The sequence below is a fragment of the Sycon ciliatum genome, chromosome 3, assembly GCF_964019385.1.
Source record: "Sycon ciliatum chromosome 3, ocSycCili1.1, whole genome shotgun sequence".
NCBI classification, from domain to species: domain Eukaryota; kingdom Metazoa; phylum Porifera; class Calcarea; order Leucosolenida; family Sycettidae; genus Sycon; species Sycon ciliatum.
This window is the reverse complement of record NC_088645.1, coordinates 20,772,436-20,798,657: the sequence shown is the minus strand read 5'-3', so window position 1 is coordinate 20,798,657 and position 26,222 is coordinate 20,772,436. Positions and strand designations below refer to the sequence as shown.

Below are 26,222 nucleotides of genomic sequence, written 5' to 3'. Positions count from 1 at the left end.
GTCTTAGCTGTTCCATACTCCTTTGGGCCGCTTGCCTCTTGCTTTCACTTCTGTGCCGTCGTGCACTGTACCGCCGTCATTCTGGATTAGCTGCTGATCATCATCTGCAGCGCCGTTGTCGTTTGTTACCAAGCCGCCGTCCGCCGAACCGTTGTTTGCCGAATCGTTTTTTTCATTGGTTTTTTCCGTTATTATTAATATTCAGTTCCATCGGGTACAGCAAATTGAGTGGCCTTAGCGTCTTGGCGCTTGGCAATTTAACTGTTGCTGACCTTACATTATTGTCGTTGCTCCGGTGTATTTTGTCAATTTTCCCAATTTTCCAAGTGCCGCGTGGCATCCTTTCCTCTTTCACATTTTCCAACCGTCCTTTGCACCGCATTATTTCGTTTTCAACTAGAAACAGGCCGAGTTTGTTGGCTAGATCATTTCGTTTTCCTTTCTGAATTAACTTGAGCGTGTCTGGAAATTCTGTACGTTGCAAATGTCGTAGCCAAACCATTGTCGCATTCTTGAGCTCTTGTGATGTAAGAAACCCATTACATTTTATTACCACGCATACATTCGATGGCTCTCAAAACATATGCTGAGACACGTATCAGTTTTCCCCAAGACGAATACCTTTCCAAATTCATTATCATTGGGTACTCCGTAGTACCCTCCGCCGCCGCCAGTAAGGTGTTGGCAGACTTCTCCAACTCCACGGTGTTCGCTGGAATCACCAACACCGTTGGCCAACCTTTCTCATTGTTAATCCACTGGGGCCTGTGCCACCAGTTCTTGTTATTTTTCAGTGTGTCCACAGTGGCCCCGCGAGAAGGAGTGTCTGCGGGGTTTTCAGCTGTGTCTACATACCGGTACTCAACCGACGACAGAGACCGGATTTCATTCAAGCGCCGGTCCACAAATGTACCGTGTTTTTCAGGTTTCTTGATCCAATGTAACACACATTGCGAATCAGACCACAGCACCAGTCTGGGTTGTTCCGAGAAATTCAATTGTGAGAGTACAAATCGTAACGACCGAATACCAATCAAGGCCGCCATTAATTCTAGTCTCGGTATTGTTAATTCCTTGATGGGGGCTAGGCGGGTTTTACTGAACACAAGATGACAAGAGTCACAACCTGACTGCTCGTCGACAACCGCAAGGTACACACACGCTGCATATGCTGTGTGAGAGGCATCACAAAAACAGTGAAGGGTGTATGTGACTGCCCCTGAGTGTGCGACTGTCATCCGTCTCGGAATTAGAATTTCGTGGATCTGCTTTAGATCACCTGTGACTTCTTTCCATTTATTTAGAATTTCTGTTGGGAGGATGTCGTCCCAGTCGCATTTCAATTTACACAGGTTTTGAATCAGGATTTTCGGTTGCAACAAACAGTATTGGAGATAGCAGGCCCATTGGGTCAAAGAACTTTGAGACGGCCTGCAGCGTTTGGTCCGGACGATCATGTGCTCAACGTCATGACCGACCAGCGAAATCTGATCGGTGGGTGTACACCACTGCATACCAAGTACTGTCATGACCGTTTCAGAAACTTTGTCAACTTCTGGAATGTGAGAGAGGAAGTCGGAATTGTTCGAAGCCCATTCACGGAGGTTCATGGACGCCTGAGTAAATACTTGCTTTGTTTGATCATAATTTCGTTTAGCTTCATCTATTGTATTAGCTCCAACATTAACATTATCGACATATGTGTTGCCGAGAATCATCTTCGCAATCTCGTTGTCTGTTCATTTTAAGTGCGTGTTGATAGTTGCACTCAGCAGGAATGGGCTGGAGATTACCCCGAACGGGATCCTGCAAAACCGATATGTGACAAGATTGTCCTTGGTGCAAAGCCCATTCAAGTCATCCCACCACAGGAACCGCGTTGTGTCTCGGTCTGCCTTTGCGAGGCCAACTTGCAGAAAGGCTTTCTCGATATCGCTAACAATAGCAATATCATGCATTCGGAATCGAATTAGCAGACCAGCTAAGTCTGGAAGAAGGACCGGCCCTCTGAGCAGACATTCACTGAGGCTTTTTTGCTCCTTGCTGGATTTGGCGGAGGCATCGTACACGATGCGGACTTTCGTTGTGGTTTTACCCGGTTTGATTACACAATGATGTGGCAAGTAATGTGCCCGTTGCGCAGTCCCTTCTGGACCGGCATTGGGGACCCTTTCGATTATGCCCATCTTTTCCTGATTTCTGATTGTTTCATCGTATTTGAGTTTGACCTGTGGCTTGCCTGCCATTCGTTTCGTGAGAGACTGCAGGCGACCGAAAGCCAGAGCGAAATTGCGTGGTGGTTCCGTAGCGTCTGGCTTCCGTGGCCACTTGACCTCATACCGCCCATTTTTGAAGTCGACGCTGTTGTCGAAAATCTCCATTGCTTGCTCATCTTGAGATTTATCCTCAAGGGGATCTTCAATGCCAATTGATTCAGTTTTCCAGAAATTTTCGATGGTAAATTTTGGCATTCTCGTTTCGGGTAACCGTATGGCCGAAACCAACATTACGGGCGCTTCATGATCTTGGCTTTCCATCAGGATTCTCCCCGAGGGGATAAAACCAATTTTAGAGTCTAGGAGCATTAAACCATCGCCGAGGCGAATGTGCTCATTGCCCATTACGTCAAAGTAGTAGTCATTGCCGACCAGTAAATCAATGGTTACATCTTCTGCATGCTGACTGAGCGAGTCTGCCAAATGTACCCGATTTAGCATTGGGTATTTCTCAGGGTCGATCGGGTATTTTCTGACCGGACAGGAGATGGTTTGCACAACATTGATCGTGAGGGTTTGTGAGGACCCGTCCAAAAACTGTACTTGAATTTCAACCACATTGAGCTGTTGCGATTTGCGCTTACTGTCACCAAACCCCGCCAGGGACAACGTTTCCCGACCCGTGGATTTCAGATTGAGTTCTTTTGCCAGTTTCTTGGTAATGAAAGAACGACTGCACCCTGTGTCGAACATTAATCTTGCATTCTGTGATTCGTTGCCATGGCGATTCGCAATCACTGTCGTACCACACTGCATTATTACATTTTCTCCTGCGGAGAGCATAGCACTGCTGGCAGGAACGAGAGAGCTTGGAAGCTCAGGGCCCTACGCTATGCTTTGTTACTTAGCTCATCGTGCATGTTGTGGGAACTGATGGAAATGTTTCCTGGGAAGGCGCTGACTCTGCCGAGCACGCGCGTTCTGGAGTCGACGGGATCACTATGCCGACGTTTCCTGTGACCGGCGCTGACTCGCCCGTTCACGCCTATTTTGGAGACGACGGGATCTCTCTTCCAAAGTATGTTTTTGCTGACGCATCCTATCACCTATTCGGCAACTAACATCCATTCTAATTTCATTTCCTCCTCGTCTCCCTATTTCTTTCCAGAAAGTCTCTCTATACATCAGGGAGTCGTACTGTATTGGCAGCTACCCTAACGGGTCACGCCGCCCACCACCCAAGCATGGGTATGATGAGGGACAGTGGCAACAGAAACAAAAAAACAGCAAGCAGGGAGAGAAAGCAAGAGAAAGACGGCGATAGTAGTACATCTGGTGTGCGACGTATAGAAAAGAGAGATGACAAGAGATGCGCACAAAATAGGAAACAATAATTATTTTTGCAGTTCCGAAACAATCAACCAGGTGATGGAGTGTGGGCACCCGAAGTCCCACCTGGACTCCACTGGAAGAACATCCCACGCAGGGATATCAGCGATAGGCCAAGCGTTGAAAAACAGCCATGAGGACACATCGTCTAGAAGTCCACCGCGCTCGAACTGAAATTGCAGGTTCAAACAATTTCCCACGCGGCGTCAGGCAGCGTAACTCTTCTCCCTGCATCACCATCCATATCCAGCAACCGTCTCCACTCACAGCTCATGCCTCTGCCACCACTGTACTCCTCCGAGCTTCGCAGTTTGAAACCATTCGGGGGTCAGCTACACCACCGCGAATGGAGAGACGAGGACGACAACGGTCGTGACTGAAAAGACACTGCCTTGGCGACCGCGTCGCGGAACCCTCGCCCCAGCAAATTCAGAAATACGCCAGGGGCAACTCTGGTGGACCCAGAGCCACCCCCTTGGCAAGACTAGTAAGAGGAACGACTGAAAACTCAGATAAAATGGAGCTACAAAAAGTGCAACCGTCCCCTTCAAGCACAGTTGCAACACACAAGGAATCGTATACATGTACATAATATTGTGGCCAGCTGTTTGTAGCCAGCTGTGTTTGATGGTACGGTACGGTACGGGACAGATACGGGAGCCAGCAAATTATGTTAAACTTTTTTTTCTTTTTTTTCTTGAAATGACCAAAAAGAAACAAAGAAAAATGATGGCACCTATGTACAGGGGGTGGCCCACGCCTGGTATAAAGTAAACGTAAAGGAGAAAAAAGAAAAAGAAGAAGGAAAAGAAAAGAAAAGATAACAAAGAAAGAGACAGTAAATGGCCAGCTGTGCGATACGGTACGGGACAGATACGGGATAGCGCCAGGCGTGACACAAACAAACAAACAAACAAACAAACAAACAAACACCAAATTAAAGCTGTGTGGACCCTGGCTAGCGCCAGACGTTACTGAATAGAAGTAACGTCTCCTGCATAGCTACGGGAATAAATTCCTCTGCATTAACACTAAGTGCTGCCGTTGTGTTTTGCCCTGGGCTCTTTGCTCTGTCTGATTGTCTTGATGGGTTGTCCGTCGTGTTTGAAAACAGTGTGGGACAAATGCTGCGATGGTGTGTTTTTCTCTTGCGATGGAAGCAAGACTATGGGTCTTTGCATTGGCGGGCGCTGTGACCATCCCGCAAGCAGATAAAACATCTGCTTCCGATTTCCGTTTTTCTTTCGTGTGCGTGCATGCATGCAAAAAAGGAAAATATATAGAAAAATGCAGTTCAAATAAATCGACAGTTCGATCAAAGAGATCAAAATAATTCCACACATGCAATTCATTTCAGAACAAGATTATAGAGCGAAGCTAGTCATGTGTCAAGCTACCTTACTACAAATACTTACTATACCTTGTCTCTCTGTTGTATGTTTGTTTGTAGATGAATGACTTGGCCATGCCGGTGCGAAGCAAAGCGGCCGCCCTACTAGTAAGTGTGTGTGTGTGTGCGTGTGTGTGTGCGTGTGCTTGTGTGTGTGTGTATGTGTGTGCTTGTGTGTGTGTGTGTGTGTGTGTGTGTGCGTGTGTGTGCGTGTGTGTGCGTGTGTGGGGGGGGGGGGGGGGGGGGGGTCCTAAATATTACTAGAGCCCTTTGGTGATGCTATTTGATTGGGAACTTTTTTCTTTATGGAATTGGAATAAGAAACTGTTGGACCGTCAGACTTTTATTAGGAACAGCATGACGAACTCTCTAATTACCATTGTCCTTTGTCGTCTAGCGATGATATGGTTGCTTCAGATACTTTGGAACAACATGTGTGTGTGTGTGTGTCTGTGTGTGTGTCTGTGTGTCTGTGTGTGCGTGTGAGTCTGTGTGTGCGTGTGTGTGTATGTGTTTTTTTTGTGGCAGGGCTCTCTACACAACGTCAGCTTTGAATTCCTACAGCAAACTCTGGACAAGAAGCTTATGTCGCACTTACGGGTAAGACCGGAGCCAGTACTGACATTACCACCACTGCTACGTCCGCTGCTGCTGTTACTGGTGCTGTTACAATTGCTGCTGCTTCACTTTGTCTTGTGAGTCTTGCTGTGTTTGTTATTTGTTCTTCTCATCCATGGTATCTATAATATGTATGTCACCGCTCTGTATCTTTAGTTTCTTGTTCCTAATTTGCTGGAGTTGTATTACTTATTGCTCAAGGGATCATTCTGATTCAACGTCTTGTCTGCACTCGTGTCCTAAGGAATCGTTGCAAGCGTTGTATGTCATCTCGGAAATCCATGTCATACAACCCCCCAAGAACATTACAAGACACTGAGAACATACTTCAATACTCACCTTTCACCCCAGTGGTATGTTGTAGCATGGCCAAATTATGGGGGGGGGGGGGGGAGGGGGGAGGAGGATGATAATTCCATAAAATGTCATAGCGTGTCACACTGCGTGTACTCTATCTGTGTACTGTGTTTGCCTGCAGGCAAAGTCCTCCGAGCATGATAAACTGAAGGAGAGGTACCGGTCCAATATGACCATATCCGAGTGGGAGTCCGGCCGCAAGTGGAACGATGGAAACATACCCAAGGTAAACACTGCTGTATCCTTGTCTGGCTGTATGTAATTACTGGGGATACGGTATCTTGCACCCGGATGGGTACATGGGGCCGCGGACTAGAGCCAGCCCTGCGAGGAACGGAAGCAGCAGATACAAGCTCGAATGCGTGCGTTGCATTCTCCCATGGCGCATCTGAAAGGCTCTATTCCAGGAGAGAAATTCTGGCCAACGCTGGTTGCAGGTCTATTGGGACGGCAGAGCACGCCTCAGCAGCATCACTGTCAGCGCTATCAGAATCCACAGTGTCGTTGTCGAACTGCAGACCCAGGGTTGGATGATCCCGGAACATTTCAACGTAAATGCGTAGCAGGGGCCATTTGGCTTTTCTGAGACATCTTCCCAGTTGATCTCGTCAAAGTCTTCGTCTCCATCTGTTGCAGCTCCAGTCCTTTTTATCTGTGAAGGGGAGGACAAACTCCTTTATCTTCTTGTTACCCTTTTTTTTATCGCTGCGACCTTGTCCTTCACCTGTTACCGGGTGGCTTCCACGTCAGACTCCTTCAGCTTTTCGGCTATCCAACTATACCGCTCCGGATCTCTCTTCATTCGTTTGTCAAAACGAGTCTTGACTTCAACATACAACTGCAGCAGTAGCTGCTCTGACTCAAGTGTTCACTTCATGATCGAAAGTGAAATCCAACAACACAAATCGCTCACTGTGTCGGAGTGTCGCAGGAGCGGAACTTCCGCAGAAGAGTACCCGCTCCAAACAAATTGGAGTAGCGGATTTGAACTTTCCGCCATGGTGGCAGTTCCGCTACTCGCAGTTTCCATGGTGATACACACTCTTGCGACACCACTGCAGCCAGATCCACAGGTCTCCAGTGCATGTGGTACCGGGTCCCTAAACGGAAGATCAAGACAGGCTTCAGACCTGTCGTGTCCAGTACGTAAACTGCCCAATGTTTGCGATGTATTAGTGTTTGCTAACGCAACTAGTAACCATCGTGAAATCAAACTTCAACAGTGGGTGTATATACATGTGTGGCCACGGTGCTCCGCGAATATTTGCCATCGTATGCTCGCTGGGTCTGAGAGATCGCAAGAATTTAATGACGAAAACATTGGAGCGGTTTACAGTATTTGTGGCTCAAAATTGTATTTTCACCACGCCGTATGACAGTGCATACGGGCAGGAGCCGTACAGGCTGAAATTTAATGCTGCCAAAAAGCGAGATCACCAGCCCAGACAGTCCATACTGCAGTAGTAGTATAGTCAGACCTCACTTATCCAGTCCTCTTTTATCCGGATCCCTCGCCATCCGGACGAAAATCGTTTGTTGCCGATTCACAGCATATGGCATGCATACATAGAGTATGTGTGTTTGATTATCCGCTTCCCTCGCCAATCCGGATATTTTTATGGAAAACGGATGTGTGCGGTTATGCGAGGTCTAACAGGTGTTATGTCATTCATGCATTACGAAATTCACACTCGAAAAGTGCACCCAGGGACAAGAGGCGCATTCAAGCCGGAAGTCCGAATGTGCAGCTGTAAAGTTAATAATATTTTCTGCGGGGAAACTGGGGAGAAGAACGAAGATATTTATAACGAAAGTGCTCTCACCGTTCCGAAACTTCAGAGAAGTAAGATATCCGTCCGGGCACCGATCACCTGAGTCGATGTGCTTGTTTTTTTTCTCTACCCTGTTCCTGTACTGTTGCAGAAAGACTTTGATCCTACGAATGTGCAGCTGATCAGCAACGGGGCATGCGGAGCGTTTGTCCACGGACTGGAGGATGAGTTCCTAGGTGAGTATGCTGCTGCACAGTTATCAATTTTTTTAATCATTTTTTACTGATTTTCCAAAGGCGGATAGATGCCGATCACGGGCATCTCAAGGATGAAAATGCATGTAGCCATATGCACCCAATGCTCTAGACAGCAAGCTGTTTCGGCCATAAAGGCCTCATCAGTACGGCTACGAGCTGCAGGCTGAGCCATATGCATTTGATCATCTCAGTAACGATACTAACGAAATGGGTGCTTTCGGGAGACTTTTGCCGTAAGTTCAATACACTGCAAATCCTAAAGCAGTGCAATACCGATTTGGTCCTGCAGGTTTGTAGGCACTTCATCATAGTGTACCCAGTCTATAAGCCCTTTGCGCAATGACGTAATTTGTAATTTGTACCACCAGCACCCCACACCACCACCCGGGCATGGTTGTGTGCAGGGTGTTGAACAGTGCATTGCTGATCCCAGCGTACTCGCATGCATTACTCATACCTTCCGTGTTTGGCAGTGCACAATGGGTGTATTGTCCGGCATGAAAGCATGGGCACTGGACTCGATGGAGAAAGTGTTCCGCAGCACTCTGATATGCGCTGAAGGAATGATCCCATCAAGCCACCTCTGTATCACCACCATCAGCACAGGGGTTTCTCTGTGTCCATGCTTTAGATTCCTGTTGATTCTTGTTGCCTGACCCAAGTCGGTATTTCTGTCTGGGCGTGTTTCTCTCTTGTTGTTGCAGAGGTGCGCAAGGCATCTGTCGAGTCGATGACCAGCTTAGCTGTGCAATGTCCCAAGTTTGCTGCCCTTTGTGTGGACTACATTGTCGACATGCTCAACGATGAAATTCAAGCGGTTCGGTGAGTTCTTCTCCCTTTAGTTGTGTGCATACCGTAATGTCGCGTATTAAAGCCGGGCGTATTCCTGCAGAAGCCGATGTCAGGGCTAGGCTTCTATTCACATCAGGCTTCCATTCAAACCAGGTATGTCTATGTGTGTCAACACTAAAACCAGGCTTATGTGCCCAGACAGTGTGTATCTTGAACATCAGGCTTGTATTCAGAACAGGCTTGTATATGAGACGGGCTTTAATACGAGACACTGCAGTATGTCAATGCTTTCTTCAGTGCTCGGAGGCTCCACTGCAGCCAATCAAGCACCTCTCCAACACCTTCACAACCACGGACTGTAGGCCGTGGCTGGCTGTAAAGGTGTTGGAGAGATGATATTCAATGCTGGCTAATGAAATGCGCACTTTGCATACTGTGAGCCAAGCAGCCCCCCGGGCACACTCTGCAGCAGTGCAGCCCAGCTGAGTTTGCATGGCCATGGCCACCATGCAATTCACGGTGCAGTGCTCAAGCATATGTTCAGATGTCACTGACACTGTTAGTGGATGTGCACGTGCATGTGTGTGTACTTACTGGTATGGGTGTTTGGAAATATATTCGGAGTAGAGCTCTTTATCCCCTTTCTCCTGTGAACACTTCAGCGTGTACAACTCGCACACCCTTTTGTCGATTAGTCATGTTGCTGTGTGTGCACCTTCTACATGCGTTGCGTTGTGTGTACGTGTGTGTGTGTGTCCGTGTGTGTGTACGTCCGTGTGTGCATGCGTGTGTCCGTGCGCGTGTGTGCGTGCGTTGATGGTGCCCACACAGGCTAGCGGCAATGGCATGCCTGCAGCAGATCATGACTCATTTGGAGCTGCGTGATGACCAGCTCGACACCTTTCTCTCCGGCTTGTCTGTAAGTTCAATAGAGTACTGCAGAGTCCTTTCTGAGAAACATAAATTATGGGGACATGTACAAGTCCGGACAGGGGAGAAATGCACTGTTCCTCTGCATATGCCCATACACATTGGGTATAGTTCTCAGGTGCAGGGTGGATGGGAAAGCCAGTCAAAAGGTTTTACACTGGCTGATGTTACCGGAAGCAACAGCCCCCCCCCCCCCACACACACACACATAAACACACGCATAACTTTGTAGCAAGGCAAACTTTGCAATTTGTGTGTGTGTCCCGTCCTTACTTCGAGAGTGCTTGCTGCTGAGGAGCCAAGTTCATCCATTTGAGGAAGTTGCACAAGGAAAAGTGCTTGCAATCTAAAGACTTTCTCTGTGTTCAGTTGAATAATCACTCATCCAACTTGTAGAAACCTTTCACTTTAGAGTGTTGTGAGAATGTGTGGATAACTTGTACGGGAAGAGAAAGAAACCCGTTGCCGTCACTATTCTTGTCACTCTATTTTGTGGCCTGTTCATGTCTGACTTTTCTTGCTGTCGCTTTTCTTATTGCTTGTTCTGTTGTTGTCTAATCGGTGTGTAGGATTCTAGTCCAGTGGCTCGGAATGCTGTGCGTGATCTGCTGACGGTGGTGCAGCTGTCGTCATGCAGCATGCTACAGTCATGTCTCAAATCACTACAGACCAACCTGACGCGATACCCAACAGACAAGACATCCATTTACAAGTGAGCGCGCGTGTGTGTGTGCGTGTGCCTGTGCGCGCATGTGTGCATGTGCATGCATTGAGCGCTTCAATAGCCGGTTGAGTTATCTTCCGCGGATATCCCCATATGCGGCGTTTCCAACACCATTTCTAGACCTTGTTTGGCGCCTTCATATTCTTTGAGCGCCATCTCAACGTCATTTTATTCAACTGATTTACCCGTGTTGAGTTAGGATGCTTCTTGCAGCTTCATTAATAACCAATTACGTGCTAGGCTAACAGCTACACCTCAAATTGCACTGCTTTCTGCACTACATTTCTACACAAAGTGTAGAAAGCAGTGCAATTTGAGGTGTGGCTGTTAGGGCTTAGCCCACGACTTAATTAATTTTATCCGGTTTTCTCCCTGCTGATCAGATGCATGGCGGAGCTTGGTGATCGTCATAGTAACCTCGTCATGGCAATCACTCCATCGCTGCTGGGAACGGACTTGATGTTTGCCACGCCGGAGCCGGATATCGAACAGACGTCATGTATCCCCCACGATGTGCTCTGCAGATCTGACTGTGTTGTGTTGTGTACATGCATACACATCTCCAATGCTTGTAACAATTTGGGGCTTTTTCTTGGGAGGGGGGGGGGGGGGGGGGGGAGGGGGAAGGAGCAGCAGCAGCTGGTACAATGTCTTTTTCGTTTTGTATTAGTGTCCTCAGAAGTGAAAACAGTCGACTCTCTGCGTGTCCGTATATCTGTGGGGGGGGGGGGGGGGTAGGTGTGTGAGGGTAGGTACACGGGTGTTCACGAGTGTGTGCATGCATGTGCGTGGATGTGGATCTGCGTGGATTGTCCTGCCAGAATTCCCTGCTTGCATGTACCTGCAGCTAGCAGGGTTTCCCAGAGGTGCTTTTTTGCCCCTAATATTGCATTACATGTAGTAATAGTGCTCAACTACGTATGCCCTTGACTATGTGACTGACGTACCCAAGATCTTGCCCACCTGATTCTGATATTCAACGCCCTGCCTCACTGTCCGACGATGAAGGCCTCGTTCCCGACCTTCATGGCTGGCCATTATGCGTTCCTCAAGTCATCGCTACCCGACCTGGTGCCTCAGTTAGAGGTAAGCTAGCATGCACTGGCATTCTCTACGCACTCAGTCCTGGTGACAAACTACACGACTTATTGCGACTGGCGTTTTACTTATGTGTAATTATTGTAACCGAGAAATCTATCTAAGATGACCTTTCAAATGTGGCCCCGGTCTTCAGGTGGTCACCGTATTGGAGTGGTCTCCTTGACAAGCTTCACTGTATGTGCGGTACAATATGCAGTAGTCACAGGCCGTCACAGTCATACGCTCAACATGCACGCCTACACTGAGTGCATGTTGAGCCCGTGGACGTCCGTATTCCCAGCGCCTCACACGTTCAGAGCCAGGGTGATTTTTGGAGGGTATTGCCATATGCCGTCTGGTTGTACGGCGGAACAGCTAGGGACTGCGTGTGGATGAATTGACTGCAGTCAGTGCAGTCAGACCTCGCTTACTCTTATCCGGTCCTCTTTTATCCGGATCCCTCGCCATCCGGAAGAAAATCGTTGGTTACCGATTTACAGCATATGCCATGCATACATACAGTATTTATGTTCGATTATCCGGTTCCCTCGCCTATCCAGGTATTTTTTGTTGAAAACGGATGTGTGCGGTTGTGCGAGGTCTGACTGTATAGTGTTGTATGGTTTGTTGGAAGCATGCTGCCGACAGTACTCTACAGGTTTTTGTTTGCTTTTTTTCTTGTGCTGGCATTCAGTTCTCTGGTAGCAGACTGGTTGTTCCCAAGGCCGACTCTCAGTCCAGAGTGAAGCGGGAAGAAGCCGTTGGTAGGTTGCGTAGTTATCTTGTTGTCTGTGCGGGGTGTGTTAGGTGTTACGTTTGGTGCCTCCATTCTACCAGGCACTAGCTTCGTGGTCAGTGCGGTCCGTTCGTGTGTGCACTAGCCCGTGTAATGGAGTCGTTCACACACAAAAGGTCTGCTGCGGGTCTCTATGCTGTCTTTGCATAGTTTTACTGAACCTATTTTGGTCTGCAGCTGTAGTTTTACATGCCATGCAGACACGGGAAGGCTTGTTGCTTGTGTTTGGTGTCCACGTGCGCACACTGAGTCCCTCCATCCTTCATGTGTTTAAATAGCCGACGAGGAGACAAAGTCTGCAAAATAGCTATGAATAAAATCGATTGTGAACTCATAACAACAACAACAACAACAACAAAATCTTATAATAGCTTCCAGAATGTGTTCTCGTGACAAGTTCTATTATCCTTCATGTTGTTGTTGTTGTTGTTGTTGTTGTTGTTGTTGTTGTTGTTGTTGTTGTTGTTGTTGTTGTTGTTGTTGTTGTTGTTGTTGTTGTTGTTGTTGTCATCGTCGTCGTCGTTGTTGTTTCCGCTGTGGTGTTGTTCGCAGAGGGTAGCGCGTTCATTGAGCAGTCTGTACGTCGGGCTCTGGCGCAGAAGGCCGGTGCCAGTCGTCTGCAGTTCATCAAGTTGACGCTTGCGTAAGTCCGCGTTTTGTTGTCTAACGTCACACGGAGACGTAGGGAGTAACAAAGTCAAGTTCTTCCCGGCCACTATATCATAGTGGTCGACTTGACGGAGTTGGCTGTGCTTGTGTATGACTTCCTTCTTGGGCCGGTAGTGTTCTTGCCTGTGTTGTCTGACCGCCAAAGTGCCGGTTGGAAGGACTTCCTTGCGGCTGCTATAATCACCACTGTATTCGACGTGAAAAGTAATGCTAGGACAGAAAGACCTAGTTGAAACTACTATGGCTTCTGTGCTTCGTGTGTTCGTTTGCTTCCTTCATCCAAGACTCTAGCCTGTTTTTTACCTGACTAGTTCAGTAGTTGCTGCACAATCTACATTCTTGTTGTGTGTAATTACAGTGACATGCAAAGATTGAGTGAGATCAATTCACCCACCTCCACTCTGGCCTCCTGGTCGTGTCTCTATTTGCAAGCCTGCTCTCTTCTGGAGAACGTGAGTTCGAAGAGTTTTGTTGTTTTTGTGCGTGTGTGTGTGTGTGTGTGTGTGTGTGTGTGTGTGTGCGCGCGCGCGCGCATGCCCGTGTGTGTGTGTGGTATACGTGTGCATGCACATGCTTTGAGCACTTCAATAGCTGTTGAGGTATCTCTCAAAGGTTCCTTTTTTATCTATCCTTTCTTCCGGGGAGACCCATATAACCAGTTTCTGGCGGTGAGCAAGTCAGACAAACTCCAGTGTGATTGTGTATGGCCTTTAACGTAACACATGCGTTTGTCCATGTGTGCGGCACTATCTCATGCTCATACTACAATAATGACTGTTGTCGTCGGTGTCCTGTACAGGCGATACACGACAAGAGAACGACAGTGGCATGGAACAGTAACCAAGCTGCCAAGGTATGCATTTGTCCTACTGAAATCTCACCTCATTGCGTTGCGTGCATGCGCAGAATCATTCACTAACATCAATATCTATAAAGCCAGCTCTGGGACAGGTGCATTATCTGTCCTGAAATGGGTGCTATCACTGATAAAGCCCGTGGGACGGGTACGTTCTTTGTCCCGAAATGGGGTGTTATCAATTATAATAAAACCCGGGTGGTTTTTTTGGAATAAGAATCGTTTTTAATTACGGTACTTCAACTCGAACTTTCCAAATACGGTCTCTTCGCTGCATACGTCACATCAAAATAAATAAATAATAGAATTCACCAAATTTTTGGGCATGGCCCATCCTCAGGGTGAAAAACGTTCAGGATCATTTTATGGCCCCTTTGATGTGTGTGATACTGATAACACCTTCCTATAGTTGTACCCATTCCCCTGGCTTTTATGGAATACGTATGAATTTGGATGACGTCACGATCCTCTGAATAACCCAACTGCTGCTGTTGCTGCTATGGCTGTTGTTGTTGTTGTTGTTGTTGTTGTTGTTGTTGTTGTTGTTGTTGTTGTTGTTGTTGTTGTCAGGTACTGTGTCTGTCGTACCAAGCTGAGCATCTTTACGCTGGCCTGGGTGCAGGTGAACAGCTGGCCGTGGCTGAACTGCGACTGGTTGCCCATGCCCTGCAGCTATTACATAGTACTGCTCTGGCAAGGTATGTACTGTACATGTCCTACTATCTACTGTGTCCTCTATCACTGATGCTGTTTCAGTCGACTCGTCACTCAGTTCACACCAGCCAACACGGTTCAATCCAACAATGGGATTAATCAATACATGCAATAAGAATAAATACAAGGAAAACGGTTCGGGATAATAAATTAGGACACTATGGATCTGGCCGCCATTCTCGGGCTCTCTCTCTCTCTCTCGATCTCCTCGACCTTGCGCCAGGATCCGTCAATATGTACAACCACTACAACAAGTATCACGTGCGACCTACGTCGCTGGTAGACTGCATGGTACTACCCAGCGCTAGGGATAGGGCATGCCAAGTATGTGGCGAATGCGTACAGAAGGAACACAGTGCAGGTAGATCTAGGATGCTTCTAGCATACTAGTATCAGCAGATTACTGAAAGCGCATCAATGACAGAGACAAAACATACATTACAACCAGAGTCATGCAACTATCAGCCATAGTTCAGTGGGACTACCACATTTCCTCCCTTCTTAGAAAAGACCAGCGGTCTACTGATAACGACTTGGCTTTCGAGTCGTACGCTGCGGACGGCCAGCAGCTGGCGGAACAGTACTAGGTGTTGCGGCCGTTGGACTGCCGGGAGCTGATGGAACTGTGGAATCTAGCGGAGTAGCTGTTGCTACTACCTCCGTCGGATCCACTTGCAGACGGTCAAGATGACGGCGGAAAGTCACTCCCTCTTCGGTCGTAATGACTGCATCATGTGGTGTTGCTGTGACGATGGTAGCTTTGTCAGTTGAGCCAGAGGGTTGCTTGACAAACACTGCTTGTCCAGGCACCAAAGTGCGGGGTTTTGCTTGGTGAGCTGCGTTGAAAGTCACCTTGGATGCTGCCTTGTGCTGAGCATCGCGTTCACGCACTTCCTCGTCTATCTCGTCATCATCTTCGGCAGTAGCCATGTTATCTACTGGCTGAAGCTGCCTGAGTGGAGTACGATAACCTCCTCGTAGTAGGAGATCTCCCGGCGGTTTGCCGGTAGTGGTGTTGATAGCTGATCGAACAGCTTTGAGCGCCACACGAAGGGCGTCGTCTGCTCGTGGCATGCCGGATTTCCGCATATGTTGCTTCAATGTCCGGTGGAGACGCTCAACAGGGTTCTGACGTGGTGTGTAAGGCACAGTGCGTTCGTGGCTGATGCCCCACGATTCAAGCTGGTTGCGGAACTCGTCGCTGCAGAACTGTGCACCGTTGTCGGAGATGACGTGCCGTGGCATGCCGAACAGCGTGAAGATCTGCTCCAGCGCCTTGATGATGTCCCTGGTCTTCTCAGCTGGTAAGCGGACAACTGCTGGATACCGACTGTACAAGTCCAGAAGGCTGAAGAAGGCGCTTTGCTGGTAATAAAACACATCAATAGCGACGGTGTGCCAGGCATGTGGAGGTAGGTCGCGTGGTTTCAGCGGTACTGGTCGTATAGCTGCTTCTGTCGCACATGGTGTACAGCTGGCTAGGAAATGTCGAGTTGCCGTGTTCCAACCGGGCCACCACACAGTCTCCTTGAGTTGAGCCAGTGTCCTGTCTCGACCAAGGTGTCCCTCGTGAGCCAGGTTCAGTACGTGTTGAGCTGCCGATGCTGGAATCACCACTCTTTCCCCTCTCAGAATGAGAAATTCCGACGAGTTCGGAAAGGGCCACACGCTGAGTTCCGGACTAAGGGCTTGGTACGGTGCGAGCTCTGTCGCCGACGGCCATTTACCCGATCGCAGCGCATCTCGCACTGAGCACAGAGTGGAGTCACGCGCTGTTTCTCTGGCAATCAACTGGCGATGTGCTGAAACACCGTCTGCCACGGTGACAGCATGGACGAGAAGGAAACTCGGGTCAGCATCCTCAGCCGGCAGCCTGGACAATGCGTCAGCAATGTGATTCAACTTGCCGGGGCGATATTGCACGGTTAGGGTCAAGTCTTGCACTTTCAACACCAGGCGCTGTACTCGGAGACTAGCTGAGGCTAGCTTGTACGACGGCATAAATACGTGAACCAGTGGCTTGTGGTCAGTGATAATGGTCACAGGCATGCCGGTGATGAAGCTGCGGAAACGATTAGAGCCCCACGCGACCGCCAGTGCCTCTCGCCCGATGGTTGCATAGCGTGACTCTGCATCTGACAACTTTCTGCCTGCGTAATAGACAGGTCGCCACTCTTGACCATCTGTTTGCGACTGCTGTAGGAGTACTGCTCCAAGGCCATGGCCAGACGCGTCAACTTCGATGCGGGTCGGCAGCGTTGGGTCAAATAGCGCCAGAATAGGTGCACTAGTAATCAGACTGCGTATCTTCTCAGCTGCGGTGTGGCAAGCCGATGTCCAATTCCACTCGCCAGACAATAGTGCTGTCATCGGAGCGACAACCGAGGCAATGTTAGGAATAAACTTTGCCACGTAGGTTGCTAAGCCCAGAAATGCTCGGAGTTCGGCCACATTGGTGGGATCCGACATCTGACTGAGTGACTCAACCTTCGATGGACCTGGCGAAATGCCCTTCGCCGAGACGTGATGTCCCAGAAACTCCAGCTCTGAGACCTGGAAGACGCACTTCTTGTCATTCAGGGTGACATTGTACTCCTTGAGAGCCGTCAGGACTGCTGCCTTGCGTCGATCATGCTCTTCCAATGATGGAGCATAAATCAGAATGTCGTCTAGGTAGATGACTACCCCTTCACATCCTGCCAGAATTTGCTCCATCTTACGTTGAAATAATTCAGGGCCGCTGGACACGCCGAACGGTAGACGACAGAAACGGAAGTACCCCAAGGGTGAGGCGACCACGAAGGCATGGCGACATTCAGGTGAGATCTCGAGCTGAGAATACCCGGACTTCAGGTCAAGCTTCGAGAACATCTGTGCGCCTGACAGTTGAGATAGAAGCTCATCAGCTGTTGGGAGTTGCACACCCGGTCGCCCTACCGCTGCGTTGACTTGTCGTAAATCTACGCACCAGCGCATGGTTTTGTCGGGTTTCGGTGTGGCTACCAGTGGCGAAACAAAGTCCTGAGCCGTTACTTCCTCCACCATCTCGACCACTCCTTGTTCTAGCCATGCATCTAGTTGTTGGCGTAGCGAGGTGAACAGTGCCGGTGCTACCCGTCGAGATGACTGTTGTGACGGAGGGTGATCCGGATCGAGAGCGATTGTAATCGGGCCGCGCATAGCAGGGAGTGACGCTAGGCCCTCGGCACAGGCTGGGATTTCAACTGCTGAAATCGGCAATGCCAGAAGACCTAAACGGATGGAGGCCTGCTCTCCTAGTAATGCTGGCACAGTGCATTGTGCGTCATCGACTACAAAGATAGTCTCAGTCGTTTCGCGGCCCTGATACCTCAGGTTACCCTCAAACACGCCCACAGCTGTTATGCGTTGCGTCCCCACTGGCTGGAGTGGGCATGGCGGCGGTAACAGGACGTACCCCGATGGGAGTAATGACTTAGGGATGATGGAAACCATGCTGGCAGAGTTCACTCTTAGCGACAAGGTGTGTCGGCAGTCCAATGTTACCTGCCTCAGAGGTAGAGTGAAACCGGTCTTCCCTGCCTGTACCCCGAATGTTTCATAGGCCTCTGGTGGCTGGGCGGACTGTACGGCTGGTGATGCTGCACCAGTTCGGAGTGACGAAACGGCTGGTGCTGATCGGTTGTGTTGCCTGGATGACGTGCTCTGCGACTGGGTCTGGGCACTGCGGTCCACTCGACCAGATCCGGCACGGCACACCGATGCAAAATGTCCCTTACGCCCACACTGGGCACAGAACATACGCGCTGCTGGGCAGTTCGGCTTGCCTGGAGCGTGCGTCTCTCCACAATACCCACAGCCTGATGCTGGCAATGGTGCATGTCCAGGTTGATGCGTAGCTGCATAGCTGACCTCTGGCACTGGTGCTTCTTTGGCACCCTCTTCAGCTAATACCACTGCCTGCGCCTTGGCTGCGGCGGAGCTCAAGTCCTGCGCATCGTGCTCCAAGACACTCTTTCGGGCACTGGCAGAGTTGAGCCCCCGTGCAAACAGGTGGACTCCCACAACTCCCAGTAGTTCCTCGGCAGTACGAGTGCTGGTCAGGTTGCAAACCCTCATGTCTTTTTGCACCCGCAGCCGAAAGGCCTGTACAGTCTCCCCAGGACGTTGCTCGACTGCAAACAATTCCGCCAAACGGGACGCTGCGCTCTGTTTCGAGCCGAAATATTCTTGGAACAATTTGATAAGATCGTTGTAGGGATTAGTTGCAGTAGTTGGCACTGTCGGGTAGCTCTGCCATAAGTAGTGACTTGCTGACTCGCCTAAATTGGCAGCTGCTGCCAAATACTGCTTCGCCTGATCCTTCACTTCGTGGAGTGCAAAGCCAATCTCCAACTGACTACGCCAAGTAAGGAAATGATCGTTTCCCAGCTCGTGGTCCAGGTCAAGGCGGACGCCGACTTTTACTTTTTCTGCCATTTCCCACGTGCGTGGTGGAAACTACAAACTTCAACGAGTGACTTACTAAGAAAAGAATCCTGTTCACTGCGCCAATGTTTCAGTCAACTCGTCACTCAGTTCACACCAGCCAACACGGTTCAATCCAACAATGGGATTAATCAATACATGCAATAAGAATAAATACAAGGAAAACGGTTCGGGATAATAAATTAGGACACTATGGATCTGGCCGCCATTCTCGGGCTCTCTCTCTCTCTCGATCTCCTCGACCTTGCGCCAGGATCCGTCAATATGTACAACCACTACAACAAGTATCACGTGCGACCTACGTCGCTGGTAGACTGCATGGTACTACCCAGCGCTAGGGATAGGGCATGCCAAGTATGTGGCGAATGCGTACAGAAGGAACACAGTGCAGGTAGATCTAGGATGCTTCTAGCATACTAGTATCAGCAGATTACTGAAAGCGCATCAATGACAGAGACAAAACATACATTACAACCAGAGTCATGCAACTATCAGCCATAGTTCAGTGGGACTACCACAGATGCACGCACAGATACCCGCACGCGCACACACACGCACACACGCACACACACACACACACACACGCGCGCATTTTTTTAAAGTATGGATGATTTTTTAGAACTTTGAAGCGCCATTGTATGTGTGTCGTTGTTGCATGAATGTTGAAGAATACTGTGTCAACACTGCTTGTGATCTCTTTCAATACAATGCCGTTGCTGACATGATAAGAGCTGCAATCTGTTCATCGATTGTGTGTGCGTGCGTGTATCTGTGTGTCTGTGTGTGTGTGTGGGGGGGGGGGGGGGTATGTTACATGCATGCATGGGTGAGGGTGTGAACGTGTGTACTCATGTCTTGTTTGGATTCAGAATTCATCGTGTCCTTCTACCATCAATGACTCCATTCTTTTGTTTGTGTGTTTGTGCTTACAGAGATGATGTCAAACTGCTGCTGAAGCGGATCAACAGATTGGACAAGTGAGTAGTGTTTTGAAGACTCCTCGCACAGTCTGTGAAATGGCGGTCAACACTTGCCAAACATCGCTCGCTCTATCTAGCTGCAAACTAGAGTGTGTGATGTTTGGTGTGCTTTGTCTTCCTGGTCTATGGTGCTGCTCAATGAAATCCGATCGCTTGAGACAAGTGTGCGTTCCCGTGGCAGTGCACAGCAGGCCAGTGTGTAGAGGTTTGGGCCTGCAGCGTGCCCGGCATGGCAATGACTGACTTGATAAGACTGCGTTGACCAGCACTGTACGGTGAAACCTGTCTAAGACGACCGCTCAAGGGACCTTCAAAACCTGGTCTCTGTTACCAGGTGGTCTCCTTATCCAGGGTCATTTGACTGGAAAAAGCATTCCTTGGTGCTGGTTTCAGTGGTCTTCTAGGACAGGTTGTCGCCTTATCCGATTGGTCGCCTTGAGAGGTTCCACTGTATCTGGTTGTGCCCTTTTACAGGGTAGAGGCAGCGAACATTGGATAACTTGTCAGCTTACGTTTGTTAGGCGTTTTTAGTAACTCCCCGCGCGTAAAGGCGATAAAGCTTGACGTAATGATGTGCGGTTGTGTCCTCTTGTGTGTGTGTGTGTGTGTGTGTGTGTGTGTTTGCGTGCGTGCGTGCGTGCCTGTCTGTATGCGTGCGTGCGTGCATGCGCGCGCGTGTGTGTGTGTGTGTGTGTGTGTGTGCGTGCGTGTGCGTGCCTGTCTGTATGTATGTGTGTGTGTGTGAATACATGTACGGTGTTGTACAGGCGCTGTCAGACATTCAACTTGCAGGCCGGCACTTGTCTGCAGCATCTACTCATGCAGAGTCATGAGCTGGAGCGTGGCAAGATATCTGCTGTCGTCCACTGCCTCCTGGACGCTACACAGGTACGGTACTTGCAGCACCATGACCTCTTATCCACTGCTTTCACAGCTTTGTCATGTGACTATATTTGTGCAGAAAGTGATCATGTCATGTGACCCATTGAAGGGGATGTGGGAGCAGCTCTCATCCGAACGAGCGGACCATACTCCATGACGGGCCTTGCAAATCCCTTGTAGACTATTAGTCGACCTTCTTTGGAGAGGAAGGGCGCAGCTCGCCACAGGAGACCCGGGCGCTGTTTTCCTCGTAGAGAGACAGCACGCAGGTGCTCCGCCAAAGACAACTTCGGATCGAAGGTCATCCCAAAGCTTGACCTCTTCTGTGCACTGGCACTCAGGCGAGCTATTAACTGAGCCCCGAGGTGCGTGTATGGCTCGACGGTTGGCGGCCTCAACAAAATGTCGCGAACCTCATGAGCATACTCTTGCGATAGTGATGATATGACATAATCTTAAAAACTTTGTAAGCTCAGCAGATATGCAGCTAGTGGCAAACTGGGCCTCTACCTGGGCAAACCAGAGGTTAGGGTCCGTAGGCCAGAAAGTAGCTTTATGCTGACAGCACTGACCTCCGCTGATCTGTTGAGTGAAGCACTATCCGGGGCTACAAAACTGTTACTGATGCACCCGCCGCTGCCATTGCCACTGAGGCTGCTGCTAGTGGTGTTACCCACACCAGCCTGGGCGGACTCGTCAACGTCACAGGGACTATTATCCATGTTGTACGGAGAGTACTCGTTACACTGCAACGCCAGCGGACCTTTATCAAGAAACACTCGGAGTGTCAACTCTTGGAGTGCGCTGTGAGCTAGGAGGGATGGTACGAACAGTTGTATTGAATGCGTAAGCTTCGAATTTGCTGGTAACAACAAATCTGTTGCCACCACCAAACTCGTTGTTTACCATGTACAGTCCTGCTGTCCTGTTGTAACGCTGCGTTTCATCCACTGCTATGACCTAGCCGCTTGTCTCTGTTCTCTCTTCTGCCTTTGTGCTAATGCTCCATCCTTGTGGTGTTGAGCACTCTGGGCAATCTGGGAACTCTCGCTATTGTGTATTGCATATCATGTATTGTTGTTTTGATTATCTGCTCTGGTTGTCTGTTCAGGCCTGGCAGCCTGTGATGGTGTTGCCGGACAGCTCTCTGCTGCGCAAGGCATCGGGTAGCATTCGCCAGCCGTCCAACCCAGGTCACATCTACCAGTTCTCGACCAGCCTGGCCACGTCGATCAGTGTTGACGCAACGCTGACAAACGTGGACGATGTACGCAGAGTAGTCCTGCAGGTATGACATGCCAGTACTACTGATACACTGAAACCTGTGTAAGACGACCGCTCAAGGGACGTTCAAAATGTGGTCTCTGTTACCAGGTGATCTCCTTATCCAGTCATTTGACTGGAAATAGCATCCCTTGGTCCTGGTTTCAGTGGTCTTCTTGGACAGGTGGTCGCCTTATCCGAGTGGTCACCTTATCCGAGTGGTCGCCTTATCCGAGTGGTCGCCGTGACAGGTTTTACTGATACTGTGTATCATGTAATTTAGGTGTAGTAACATTTCTGCGTCAAACACGACGGTTTCGTAACCGTTGAATTCTAGCGGTCGGATAACCGTTTTTCCAGTATAACCGTGTATTTAAAGCCCTAAACAAAAAATCAAATCTGTCAGCTACTGATAACCTGATGTGTGTGTGTGTGTGTGTGTGTGTGTGTGTGTGTGTGTGTGTGTGTATTTGCGCTTGTGTGTGCGTGCGTGTGTGTGTGTGTGTGTGTGTGTGTGTGTGTGTGTGTGTGAGTGTGTATTTGCGCTTGTGTGTGCGTGTGTGTACGCGCGTGCGTGCGTGTGTGTGTGTGTGTGTGTGTGTGTGTGTGTGTGTGTGTGTGTGTGAGTGCGTGTATGTATTTGTGTGTTGTTTCAGGTGATGTTCCCGGATCAAACACGCCGCCTCATGCACGCTTCATCAGTGCACGTGGTCTCTGTAACCGGAGGTGGAAGCGGCACGACGTCACGTTCTCCTTCCTGCAGTGCCGCTTCCAGTGCATCGTCCACGGCTGCATCTGCTGCAACGACAGTAGTATCTGCTCGTGGGCATTCTGCTGGTGCAGAGCAGCGTCAACATCTAGCCATGGAGCCTGTAATCAGCCATCATGTCTGGTCCGGTAAGTTGTTGTTGCTGCTGCAAATGTAGGGTGCCCCGTAGGAAGACCTTGAGTCTGTGGGGACTGCCCCATAAGATATGAATAAATCAATAAATAAAAATAAAAATAACCCATGTGGAGAGAACAATTTAGTTTTGGCAATAAAAAGGATCAACTGCGCACTCATTCTATTCACACATCCAGGCAAAGGTGGTGGGTAAGGTTCCAGGAACCTTTTAATCTCCTCAGCACCAACTTGGTTTTATTTTCACGCTATTTCTTGTAGCTCAAATGTTACACTTTCTATTTATAATGCTCTGCTCTTTTTCCTTCGTATCAACAATGTGATGTTATTCCAACTGATGACAATCACGAGAAAACGTTCTTGGAACCTTACCCACCACCTTTACCTTGATGTTTGTACAGAATGAGGGCACGGTTGATCCTTTTTATTACCGTAAAAAAATTAAAAATGTTCCATGTCGTCAACGTAGAGCACACCATGCAGCTCACACAGCCCCCCCCCCCCCCCCCCCCCCCCCTAGTGGCCCTCCTGAAATGACTGCTGAAGTCTGTCCTGGACGGTGTATTCCTTCACCTTTCGTATGTTTACCGGCCTGTGCATCTTGCCTGTATGGTGTCGTCTGAGCTAGAGTAGCATTTATGGCTGTCTCTGCGTTCTCTCTTTCTTGCAGAGAGCAGTCACGTTGAAGTCATGGCCGTTCTCTCGTTCGTAGCGGATCAAGACGAAATGCCGCTTCTCGCTACCGGCAACGGGAATAGGACAGCAGCAGCATCGGCAGCAGCAGAGCAGCAGCGCTCCGCGTCCTCTTCTGGCTCTTCAAACTTGCCACCACTCACACCAGGCTTTCCAGCCGGTGATGTGGCACTCGCAGCATCATCATCGTCAACAACGTCGTCATCGTCAGATCTGCTCTTGTCGCAGCATGAGCTGGCCATTCTAACGCACAGTCTACTGCCGCTTGGCAATACAGTACGCTACGCCATACACCCTAAGGAGCGCATCTACGTATCCACGCACTGACATGCCCCACTTACACATGAACTGTGTTGTGTGCACGCGGGAGCACAGCAGTGTGTGTGTGTGTGTGTGTGTGTGTGTGTGTGTGTGTGTGTGTGTGTGTGTGTGTGTGTGTGTGTGTTGGAGTGTCGACGTGACCGGTGGTGTGTAGTCTCGGCCAACCAATTGGCGATGTCAGCCGCTGAAAACCTGTGTGTTTGTGTGCGTGTGTGTGTACGTACGTACGTACGTGTGTGTGTGTGTGTGTGTGTGTGTGTGTGTGTGTGTGTGTGTGTGTGTGTGCTTGCGATTGTGTGCATATTTTTCTCATCTTTGGCTTTGTGTGTTTGCTTGTCTTGTCTTTGCAAGGTTAATTTTTAATGTCTATTATTTTGGTGCTGTGCCCTATTTTCAATTCCAGTACACTCTCTTTTTCATTACTTTTTGTTGTCTTCTTACGGTTCACTGGATCGTGGCGTCCCGACTGGCGGCTGCTGTGTGAGAGCTATGGCAGCGGCAGGAAGGCCACTGGGAAAAATGCTCTGATTGCTCTTCCGTACATGCATAGCACCCGCTGCTTCTGCTGTGCTACGCCTAGCTTACTTGAAGTGATCGACTTAGCGTCGCATTCCGAATACAAGTCTCTCTCTCTCTCTCTCTCTCTCTCTCTCTCTCTCTCTCTCTCTCTCTCTCTCTCTCTCGTGGAAGTACACACCAGGGAGTCGTACAACAGTCTTATTTCGATATACCAGTACCGGTAATGCACTTCTCTTTAGTTTACCGCGAGAGGTAGCTCGCGGTAGGAGCGTTCTGTAGCTGGACCGAGAACCTGCTGCAATGCCCTGCTCTGCAGCCTCTACCGAACCAGGTGTTGGTAGAATGTGTTGAGAGTATCACTTGGTGACTATGTAGTTTCAACTAGTTTGCATCTTTTGACCTTGATAAGAAGTACTTAAAAAATTTAAGATATCCGCTATGCTAGGCGTTGTACAGTGTTAATGCCGGCGAGAGTACAATCATAGCCAAGAGTGATTGGCATATTTTCTGCATGACATCAGCAGGGAGCCCTACACACTATCCAGAGTACTGCAAAAGCAGACATTTTCGGTGGTGTTTTATATTTTAACTTCGGGGCCGACAATTTTTACCGATAAGAAAACGCACCGAAAATTTCGGTACAACCGATACTGTATACATGTAGTACTAGTACGTACACTTACCTGGAAAACGGCTTTTACCGAAAATTTCCCTCTACCGAACCGCCGATTTTGGAGAATACCGAAAATATTACACCACCGAAACTTTCTGCTTTTACAGTACATTGTCTGCACTTGACATCATGACTGCAGACAGTGGCCGACAGACCACAGCATAATAACCATGGTGACATGCGAAGGACACACACCCACACCCCACCCACCCACATACTTTGCATGCATGTGCAATGCTGTGCATGATGCATTCCCAGTGCAAAACGTGCATACTCATATTCTCACAGTGATACATGTAGTGCAGTTATGTTCCAGTAGTTCTCTCAGGTCTCGAGCCCCTTGCCTCCCCCCCCCCCCCCCCGACCATAGCAATGGGGGGGGGGGGGGGGGGGGGAGGTGATATGCATTATTATTTTGACCCAGCCTATTAAATTCGAACAGTCGTGCTAGTACAGCGAAACTTCATTATAACGTACCACCAGGGGACATGAAAATCTGCAGCTTATACTTGAAATTAGCTGAGCTACATCATGTATGTATGTATGTATGTATGTATGTATGTATGTATGTATGTATGTATGTATGTATGTATGTATGTATGTATGTATGTACACTGTATATCCATGTCAAATGACTGGAACAGGACAGGCAGAGATCTAGAGACCGGGAAAAGACAGTACTTGTAAATACTATAGCATCCAAATCATTCGGATAAAAAGAAGCCTTGACCAGGCGGATGTTGGGCGTTCAATCAAATGGGATCTTGCTGCATTGCAGGAGTCCAGTGAAAGCAGAAGAAGAAGAAGAAGAAGAAGAAGAAGAAGAAGAAGAAGAAGAAGAAGAAGAAGAAGAAGAAGAAGAAGAAGAAGAAGAAGAAGAAGAAGAAGAAGAAGAAGAAGAAGAAGAAGAAGAAGAAGAAGAAGAAGAAGAAGAAGAAGAAGAAGAAGAAGAAGAAGAAGAAG

At 49.0% G+C, this 26,222-nt stretch overlaps 1 protein-coding gene across 1 annotated transcript in view; it reads left to right on the top strand.

Moving 5' to 3' along the window:
- The window catches only part of LOC135811702 (integrator complex subunit 4-like), a 37,932-nt gene extending 12,961 nt beyond the window's left edge, over window positions 1-24,971 (top strand). Inside the window, exons 8-26 of the mRNA XM_065324940.1 lie at window positions 5,056-5,103; window positions 5,524-5,595; window positions 6,092-6,196; window positions 7,894-7,978; window positions 8,704-8,821; window positions 9,623-9,710; window positions 10,291-10,433; window positions 10,829-10,944; window positions 11,398-11,531; window positions 12,220-12,289; window positions 12,874-12,964; window positions 13,349-13,442; window positions 13,790-13,843; window positions 14,417-14,544; window positions 19,960-20,004; window positions 20,775-20,895; window positions 22,001-22,177; window positions 22,809-23,049; window positions 23,724-24,971. Coding sequence (XP_065181012.1) covers window positions 5,056-5,103; window positions 5,524-5,595; window positions 6,092-6,196; window positions 7,894-7,978; window positions 8,704-8,821; window positions 9,623-9,710; window positions 10,291-10,433; window positions 10,829-10,944; window positions 11,398-11,531; window positions 12,220-12,289; window positions 12,874-12,964; window positions 13,349-13,442; window positions 13,790-13,843; window positions 14,417-14,544; window positions 19,960-20,004; window positions 20,775-20,895; window positions 22,001-22,177; window positions 22,809-23,049; window positions 23,724-24,073 — 2,280 coding nt within the window. The 3' untranslated portion in view covers window positions 24,074-24,971. The remainder of the gene's footprint in view (window positions 1-5,055; window positions 5,104-5,523; window positions 5,596-6,091; window positions 6,197-7,893; window positions 7,979-8,703; window positions 8,822-9,622; window positions 9,711-10,290; window positions 10,434-10,828; window positions 10,945-11,397; window positions 11,532-12,219; window positions 12,290-12,873; window positions 12,965-13,348; window positions 13,443-13,789; window positions 13,844-14,416; window positions 14,545-19,959; window positions 20,005-20,774; window positions 20,896-22,000; window positions 22,178-22,808; window positions 23,050-23,723) is intronic.
- Window positions 24,972-26,222: the final 1,251 nt, after the last annotated feature.